Genomic DNA, 9,711 nt, shown 5'->3' on the forward strand with positions numbered 1-9,711 from the left:
ATTTAATTTGTATGTTTAGATTATTGTGTGAAACTATTTGTGTGTTTGAACATTGTAATATTGTTTGAATTATTGTGTGAAACTATACAAAATATTCTAATTTGATTTTTTTAAATCAAAAAATTAGGGGGCGGTTGTATTGGCTTCATCGGTGTGGGACGGCCTTCTCTATATCATAGGAGCTAGTGTCGACGCACCAACAACAATATACAGGCGTTGATGCTGCCGCCTATTTAGAACGGCGCCAGTGGGCAATTATATCCATCTCCTCTCCGTGGGTACCGGCGGCTAGCCGGAGGAGGCCGAGCCGTACCGCTGCCGGCTTCTTAACCTGTCGAAGAGTACATCCCGTACATAACTTGATTACAAGTGCGTACACGGCTCCCTTAAATTGTCAGTAATCCCCATCGACCACTAAATGCTCCTGCTATCGCAAGTACATACGGGACCATCTTCTGCAAGACTGTAGTAAAGAGCCTAGCTAGACAGTGTACGATCTTGTGCAATTCCTCTAGGTACCGAAAGATTTGCTGCTTTCCCACATGTGTGATAGTGATACTGATGGGAGCTCTGGCCAAGTGGCCGATGAGTCGAAACGTCGACCCTAGGTACCTAGTAGTACATGCTTTGGACCGATATTTCGAGCGGCCGACAATGTAAGATCAAGGAACTGACAGGCAAAATAAACTCAGACCAACTACTACAGCGGAGCCTTCCTTTTCTTCTAGCGGGACAATGTAAGCATTTAGAACAACTTTTGTGTTTGTTTCAATGTCCCAGCATGCTCTGTGATTAAATCCATTGTTTAGTTGGCTTTCCTTGAATCAGATTCTGCTTTGTTCACTGGTTTTGCAGTATGCTCTACTGGTGCTTGGATATCTATCCAATATGTTCAAACGGACATTGTATCATCAGCGAAGTTGATAAACTGAACTAGTAGAACAATCGCCAGCTGGACAGTCAGAAAGAAACAGGACAACTCCGAGGAAAGCAATGTGATTGTCAACCGGTTGAGTCCACTGCACATATCAATACATGCTTCAAACGATCCCCGCCAATGTGAACAATCACCAATATATGCTTCAAACGAGCCACGCCAAAACACACAATCAATTGGTTAAGTCTACCGCACATAGCAGCATGTGATTCTCACATTAGTGCTGAGTGCACATCTAATGTAGAAAGCCCAATTCGATACGAGGAAAGGAATCTAAGCACTTGATTAAATCTACTATTTGACTGACGGTCACTGATATATTGGGAGCGACAGAAGGTTAGGCTACCCCTTTGGCTTGAACTGCATGGTGAAGCTCGTAATTTTGTGAAGAATGATGCAACTACCAAGTAATAGGTCAAACACAAGCACAGATACACAAAGTAAATTGACACAATGAGATGTAGAACTAGGAATGGTGCTCTTTCCCTACATTAGATTGGATCTCAGTAGACTCACATGTGAACGGCAAAGGCACCTCATCTATGTATAGACGGATGTAGTTATGGTCTTATGGATATTGACCACGTATAGGTTTCAAATGGAATGCAAGGAAACTTGAGCACAGCTCTTGGGAAATACTTTCATGTAGTCAAAATGTTAGAAATCGGAATCAGAATATAGACATAAGTCTACAGCACACACGAAAAACTAATTAGGTTAGCAACTTGGCTTTATGCCAGGAGTAAGCTACCTTGCTGAAAAACTAATCAATACAATAGAAAATGCCAACTATATCCACAATTCACCAAAATTTCATCCTAACACCACAAAACTGAGCAAGACCAACAATCATGCACAGCATAGAGGTATATACTGACAATATAATGAAGGCAGTGAGGGAAGAGGCAGCAAGTGTGTCAACTGATAGATTTACTAGACCAGTAAGGATATTTGCCTGTAAGAGAAGTAGATGTCAGTTCCTTTGTACTGACTTTTTAAGTAAATTATATTTCTGCTAGAGATACATATTTTCAGCTCCGCTAGTTGGACATTTCCATTATGGCATTAATAAGAATAGCAAAGAGATGATCTTACCAGAAGGAATGAGCCAAGCATATTTTGATTAAACGCGTCTTCAAGAATCAAGTTCTTGTCATATGAGGTATATCCCGCTAGTGTGAGAATTGATATAACCTGATCATTAGTAGTATTCATCATTAATGTGGAACCTGAACCAGCTATATAAAACAACGTATACCTAGTAACACTACAATCATAGAGGTTAGCCATTGTCCTTAACACCTTAGGAAACATATCAATTCAGTCCGAGTGTAATCATATAACGGGCATATGAGTTGCGAAATTGGTGTATATTGCAAATTCCCCTGATTCTGATATCAGATTCCGATCATCATCAAATTATTAAAAGTAGCTGTCAAATCTAAAGGGTAAAACTGAATTTTGAACCCCGCTGTGGACGTTATTCTAAGTTAAATTTGTATGTCATGCTCATAAGGGAAGTTAACAAAAACTATCCTTGCCCTTTTGGGGGCCGTGATTAAATGATTTGAAGATAGTATCATTTAAATTACATATTATTCTTGTGTTCTTGACTCATGATATGACCGATCTATTAATCACTGATGCACAAATAAAAAGTATCAACCGAATGGTATAGACGAGCTAATCTGACTATTTTGGATATTCTAATCTGACAATGAATGCACATTATAAGTTCATAATTTTTTGGGGGGGAATAAGTTCATAATGTAGAGAAAGAGAATAACAATACCTGAAAATTCTGACCAAACACAAGCATAACATAAGCGAAATTGCACTGAAAAATGAAATGCTCAAATCAGTGTTACTCTTGAAAGTAAAAGAGGGAAATAAAGTTCTTGGCTTCGTCAGTTTAGAGTGTAAAAACTGCATTAAGTACACATTTCAGAAGCAGCATATACCAAGTTATCGGTATCTAATGAATCATATCATGCATAGAATGAGCATGCTTCATTTGGCAACTTAGGACACGGAACTATCTGTTGCAGCACAAGATCACAAAGAAACCCCTAAACTTCTCAAGAAGCATACATATCAGTGAAGCTAAGCTGTTTGCGCACATTATATGAAGATAATTCTAGGAAGATAATTGTTTAAATTTCGTTCATGTTGGAAGAATCTGATTGCATGACTGGAATGTTTACATCTCAGCATGCAACAAATGTTCTTGCTTCAGATTTACCAACTCTGAACCTAAATGTTATTGATATTTTATAACATACATACTACTCCATTTAATCATTAACGTGTTCCTTAACCAGCATAGCATGTCCATTAAGATATTACAAGCACACTAATGTGTTCCATGTAACATACATGATACATCTGCTACTACATCGCGTAACTACCATAAAACTTCTTCGAAGATGAATTTGCGTTTTTATGCCATAGTATAAAATAAAGCCAAGCGCCTAGCTAATTAGTGCCCTACCATTCGTCGAGATACTCTTTCAACATAGCCGTCAAGAATGATCGTCAAAATCCTATGAACATGCCATGAGAGAAAATGTTAATAAACAGGAGACATTAGAACTCTTTAATCATACATGTTTCTGCAACTGTTGTTTCCTACCAAAAAGATGCCGCAAGAACCCAGACTTTTACCACTTGAGTACTCCTACTCTTGAATTTTGGACTAGTGTCAAAGAACACATGGTAACCTAGAGAAACACCAATAAGGTACATACCCCAGTATCCTGTCAACGGAGGAATCTGATTAGATTGTATAATGAGGTGCATGCAAATCTGTTATATTGAGAATTCAGATACAAAAAATGTCTCAATAGCACAGGTTATCAGCATACTAAGAATCAGAAAAGCAATAAAAAAGGATAGACTGATTGCCCAACTGGCGTACTTTAGGCTTATCATGCACCCAGGTGCTTCTTCTCCAGCACGTTTGCACGCTGTACTCTGCACCCACCGATTCGTCATGACCTCCACCACGGCCCCCCTGTGGTGCCTTGCCACACCACTCACCCTAAGCTCTCTCTTCTGCTTCAACCCCGCTGAATCTAAAAACTGTCCAATCCTCATGTCGTCCTATGCCAGACCAGCCAGTGCCTGGATCGCCCTCTACAACCAGGATGGTGGGAAAGGTGGAGCAATCCGTAACCCAAGAAACCCTAACTGCTGTTGTCGCCAGAAGTGTGCTTGGGAGAACCGGTGGAGAAAAGCACAGAACAAGGCGATAGTGATGGGAGAAGATAGCCCCAGAAAATGGCGATGGGCACAAGCCTGTTAAGTCTACTTGAATAAAGGTGTGCAAGTAGGACATGTATGCAAAACATAGACAAGTGCCTGCATAAGCGTGCCAACAAGCTTGGAGACAAGAGCAAAAAATTCAAGCGGTTTTGACTTTTGAGTTTTTTTTCCCATTGAGGTTGTCAGATAAAATTAATAGCAATTTATGGTGTTTGTTGGGGTTTGTGGCTTAGCCAGAGTGATTACATCTCAAAAAACAAGCTAAGCTGCTCTCTTGCCCATGTATACTTCAAATTTATATTCTGTATTCAGCACTGGAAGCAATTGGCAATGTGGGACAACAGAGAAGAACTGGAAGGTGCTGTGCACTGCAGAATCTTCAAGCACATCTGGATATTGCAAGAAGTACAGGTGTGGGCTGATTGCTATAGATGTATGTTTTGCTACTTAGTGGCAGTGTTATGTATGGATCTTTTTATCCTGGTTCTAAGTTGACTGTACTGCCATTTAAACAGCGTCCATTGTTTGTAGCTTCTCACTCATGGCGTGATTAGTTTGGCTGTAATCATGAGCTGGTAACCCAGCGTATCACCTGTATCAGCAATGGTCTATTGTCCAACAAACAAAAAATAAGCTTGGAAGGATCTATATTTCTCACAACCTTTAGCAAACAATTAACAAAGAAATCATCACATAAAAATATCTTTACCAAATATGCTATACACTCCTTCCTTATTCTGGCTGATGATATCAGCACTTCTCTCATTGGAAATGAGGTACTCATTCAACCCAAAACTTAGCCATGCTTGGTATCCTGTAAGAATAACTAAAGCAATTAACTTTTGAAAAGGAGGATCATAACACTTTTAAGCCCTTGCAACCAAACTATCAAAGTAGAACTGTTACTACCTGCAAGAACAAGCAGACCAACAACCCCACAATATTTAGGATGAATCCTGATAATGGATGTAAGGATGGAAATTGCTGCTAGGGTAAAAAAGAAGTTCCAGTGGACACCGTACTCTCCTACATGGACCTACAAGGTAACAAAGAAGATGCATCTTCAGGAAGACAGCAGTGTAATATGGAAAATCTGACTAAATAACTTTGCATTTAACGCTGCAAACTGAAACCTAATCACTCCACGCCCATTACGAAATTTGGATTATGCCTACAGATTGAAACCAAATCACCCCACTTACATGATTACACAAGGCTAAAAATGCTATAGGTAATTGCTGTATCTGTCTATCTGAAAAACAAGGAAATTCGGATACTATAATTGACAGGGACTGGAAAAGACAACAAAAAGTCAAGAACGTCACATAAATGGCATCATATGACAATGTTTCATTGTACTGTATATGAAATTATGACGAATGCGTAATTCAGGTAACTGGCACAGAGAAGAAAAGTACCTGATAATCAACCCCTGATGTGGAGATAAGACGAGCAAAGCCAAGAAACACTAGAGGACTTATGGACCTCAGGGATGCCTTCCATCTCCTAAGAAACACGTCTACCGTAAGATAAAGAATACTTCTGTGGTAGAATAGTGCCTATTGCCAGATCTGAGAACCAGAACCTACAACAATCTTCCAAAGAAAAGTAAAAAATCAAACAGCAGGGTCTGTCGTAATTGTGTACTTCCTGGTGATAATATTTGACAAACACGGGATATTTTGTTAGAACGTTAATAAGTAAGTTTCACCTATATGAGAAATTTTACTAAGTTTGAATTCTATTTGGAGAAAGAACGACCTAACAAAAAGCGCTTAACAAAGGGGCAGGAGAGATGACATAGCCGTCTTATCTTGAATGTTATTAATTTTCTTCATTTATCAATGAACCGAGAAAACAGATTTTGCATGCAGAATTGTAATACTTATCTCAGTTTGAATAAGAAAAAACTCAGCACGCCATACAAAAATGGGAGACATAACACATTTACCATTAATCTGAAGCCTAATTCAGCTTTTCCGACTACTTTTTCGATGTTACCAATAATCCACAGTGCTGATATGGAAAGAAGTGATAGGAAAAGTTGAGCCAGGCTTCGGACTAATGGCAAAGGTGTAAATGACACCATTTAGGGGAATAGATAACTCTAAAGTAGTCAAGTTTAACCAGAGCTTCTAGGTTCCTGCAAGCCCCTCTATCCAGTGGACAGTCAAAATAAAGAAATGTTATCTATAGCACACAACTGTCGTGGTGATAATATTAGTTTTGTCATAATGCCCATACAGGACGATAGTATGTAACCCTATGAATAATGTTTAGCATAAAAGTATACGATTCACTTCTGCAGAACACAGAATCTAATTTCTCGCACTTGGTTTGCCCTTTAGCTTCAGTATTCATGTGAGTTACTATCACGGAAACCAAAAAACTGGAAACTGGAGGCAATGATAAAGCGAGTATTTGATACTAGAATGGCTGAAGAACCAGATGTGTGGTGCATCATATTGAATCCAAAGATCTATTTATTGAGTCATAAATAGTTTTTTGGTAAGTCAAATGATATCATTTAAGGACTTACATCGCGGTTATGTTCCGTGCTTCTCTAGATACCAGTGCATTAGCCACTACAAAAGAACCTACTCCAAGATCCATCTGTTAGACCATGAGTCAACATATTAATCATTAAATTGAGAAGAGACGCAGCTTTCAAAAATAATGCAGATGGTTTGTCAGAATAAATGGCAGACACATTCCAAATTACTTACCTATCATTAATAAGTAATAAATAAAACCTTGGTGAATGAAAAAAAAAGCAATATATGTAATAAAGAGGCTTGATTTAATTCCAGAAGAACAAAAATAAGCGATGATGAACAGTACTGCAGGACCTAAACATACAGGGGAAAGGCATTGTAAACGGACTATATCTCCGTGGACTGACGGTGGATTCATTTAAGCAATCGAGTGAAGCTGTAAATCATTAGCAATACAAATAAGGTAATATCTAAATGCTCGTTTTGCAGCTACTTCAATTTTTGCACAGCCAATTCATGACTACGTGCAATACTTGATGATGATGATAATAAAACTAAGAATTAACCAAGAAAATTTCCAGAAGATACAACTTACCATGCCACTACCATATGTTTCAGCCTTGGCATACCGTCTAGGGAAGATTTTGAAATCCACCGCCAATATGGACAAGCATGTCATTAGAATCTACAAAGAGCATTCACCCTTAGTACCTCAATAATATGCTACATTTCTAGTATTTTTTTACATACCACTGACACCCGGTAAGAAGATATATCTGTCCTAAGTGAAGGCAGGTTATGTTGGGGAACCTTGAGATGAAATTGAGATCTGAAAGTGGAGATTACATAACTCCAGGTCAGCGTGGGTTGTGTATCACCAAAAGGAAATCACCAACTGAACAGGAGTAATAACTAATACCAAATACCTTTTGAACATGGTGCAGATAGATATGACAATTACAAGAGAAAATGCACAAATATAGGCCCATTCAGCTAAGACCTGCAACAAACCAAAGGAATAACCATTGGTTCACTTTACTTAGTCAAAAATGTTGAAGCTCATCCACCGATTTGTAAAAAAACAACTGAATAGTTCAGTATCACTGATTTTGGCTGTTCAACAAGTTCATCATGTAAGCATATGAAAATGCAGTGAAGAGGGTACTTGCCGTGAAAATCAGAAGTATTGGCAATACAACCGTGAGATAGTCTGCAGCCAGCGATGAAAAGTAATGCACCCAATCTTTCTGACCGCGAGGAGCATCATCATTTTTCTTCACTGAATCCTTCCTAATATTGTCTAAAAAATTGAAGATAAAAGTAAGTGTTACGATGAATAAATTCGAATTCCCATCAGAGTACAGAAAAAACATTGAAGAGCTGAAGAGGATGCCATGGCATAGCTAGCATCAGATTGGCCAGCATAATTAGAAAGTAGATGACATGCTAGCTTGCAATAGTCAGGTAAAAATGTGTCTATATAGATGCTGGGACATGGAAGGATTTGGCTAGATAGTTGGATCTCACAACGGATCAATAAGGTAAATGTGCACAATAAGATTCTATACTTTGCACTAAAGGGTAAGGAAGGGTTAAGAAAAGAAAAAATAAAGTCTCCAATCAACTGACCTCCGCTGCTCCATTTCCTTAAAACCACCACTGCCTGCGCACCAGAAAAAACAAAATCAGATCACCATTCTGCGCACAAGTACATACATAGAGACATAGTTGAATCTGCGGGGGGGAACTAAATCAGTCACCGGCACGATAGTGGACAGAGCCGCGATCTCCAGCAGGGACGACCCCGTCAGGTTGCTAACGAATCTGCGTGATGAAGGGGAGTTAGTGGGAAACAACAGTACGGGCGACAGCGGTGGCAATGGCGAGCTGGGCTTGGACTTTGGACTCACTGCTCCTTGAGGAGCTTGTTCGGGTTCAGGGGCTTGTCGAGCAGACCCTCCATTGTTGACTCCGAGAGACGGCTCCGGTTGCCCCGCACCGTCGTGCGTGGGAGGAGATGGAAGACGGCGAACCTCAACGACCGCAATTGCTTCTTCTCCAGTGGCGGCGGCGACTATCGATGATCCGAGCGCAGGTAGGACCGCGCGGCGAGGCGGAGAGGGTTTCGGCGGCCGTGGTTGGTGGAAGAGGGATGCGGGAGGATGGTTGGCAGCAGCAGCGGAACCGTCTGGGGCAGGCAGGGGGGCTCGCCTCGCCGTCGCCGGGCGTGGTCGGCGTACAGGCAGGAGGCTGTGGGAGAGTGGGGGAGAGGAAGGAGGAGCCGGTTCCTCCAACGGGCTGCCGTTCCTCCTTGGATTCTTGGAACAACGAGTTAGCAGTGGGCCGTGGGCCCGTGAAGCCTTCTCGCTCGAACCTTAACGTATTATTATAGTGCTTCTAAAAAAACCTTATTTCATCCTCAATTTAACAGGTACTATCCGAGATAGTTCTGGAAATTTCATTGCAGGAAATAACTCTAAACTGTACTTCGTCTAAGAGCATCTGCAGTCGCCGTCCCTAAACCGTCCTCCAAACGGCGCCGGATCGAGCGTTTGGGGACGTGTTTTGTTCGTGTCGCGTTTGAGAAACGTCGCTCCCCAGTCGCGGCCCCAAAACGTCACCCCAAACATGAAAACACATCCATTTATTAAATATAGCATACAAATAAATATATTTACGGAGATTGTTTTCAAATTAAAATACAACAAACAATAAAACAACTAAACAAATAAATAGGGTTAGATCAAGGTGTCACGGCATTTGCTGATAATTTTCTGATCCTCCACAAATGCTTAACGAGATCAGCTTGAAGTTGCTCGTGAACATTGCTGTCACGGATCTCTGGGTGCATGGCGAGGAAATCAGCAAAATCTGCAGGCAACTCATGATCAACCTCCGCAAGAGGACCCTAACACTCATAGGGACCAACATGTGTTCTGACATGATTCTTGTGGTCATCCTCGATAATCATGTTGGCATGATCACACAAGCCTACATCACCTCCCACATTTGGTC

At 40.5% G+C, this 9,711-nt stretch overlaps 1 protein-coding gene across 1 annotated transcript; it reads right to left on the reverse strand.

Annotated features, from left to right (window-relative positions):
* Nucleotides 1–1,594: 1,594 nt before the first annotated feature.
* On the reverse strand, nt 1,595–8,877 carry LOC124698456 (uncharacterized protein At4g17910-like). The gene is made up of 16 exons (XM_047230940.1): nt 8,607–8,877; nt 8,457–8,520; nt 8,326–8,359; nt 7,866–7,996; nt 7,623–7,696; nt 7,447–7,525; nt 7,292–7,381; nt 6,741–6,814; nt 5,620–5,707; nt 5,111–5,237; nt 4,911–5,015; nt 3,570–3,693; nt 3,429–3,480; nt 2,730–2,774; nt 2,033–2,131; nt 1,595–1,892 (listed from the first exon to the last, which is right to left on the reverse strand). The coding sequence occupies exons 1-16, from the start codon at nt 8,657–8,659 to the stop codon at nt 1,740–1,742; spliced, it is 1,392 nt and encodes a 463-aa protein (XP_047086896.1). The 5' UTR covers nt 8,660–8,877; the 3' UTR covers nt 1,595–1,739.
* Between the last annotated feature and the right edge of the window lie 834 nt (nt 8,878–9,711).

The sequence above is a fragment of the Lolium rigidum genome, chromosome 3, assembly GCF_022539505.1.
Source record: "Lolium rigidum isolate FL_2022 chromosome 3, APGP_CSIRO_Lrig_0.1, whole genome shotgun sequence".
NCBI classification, from domain to species: Eukaryota; Viridiplantae; Streptophyta; class Magnoliopsida; order Poales; family Poaceae; genus Lolium; species Lolium rigidum.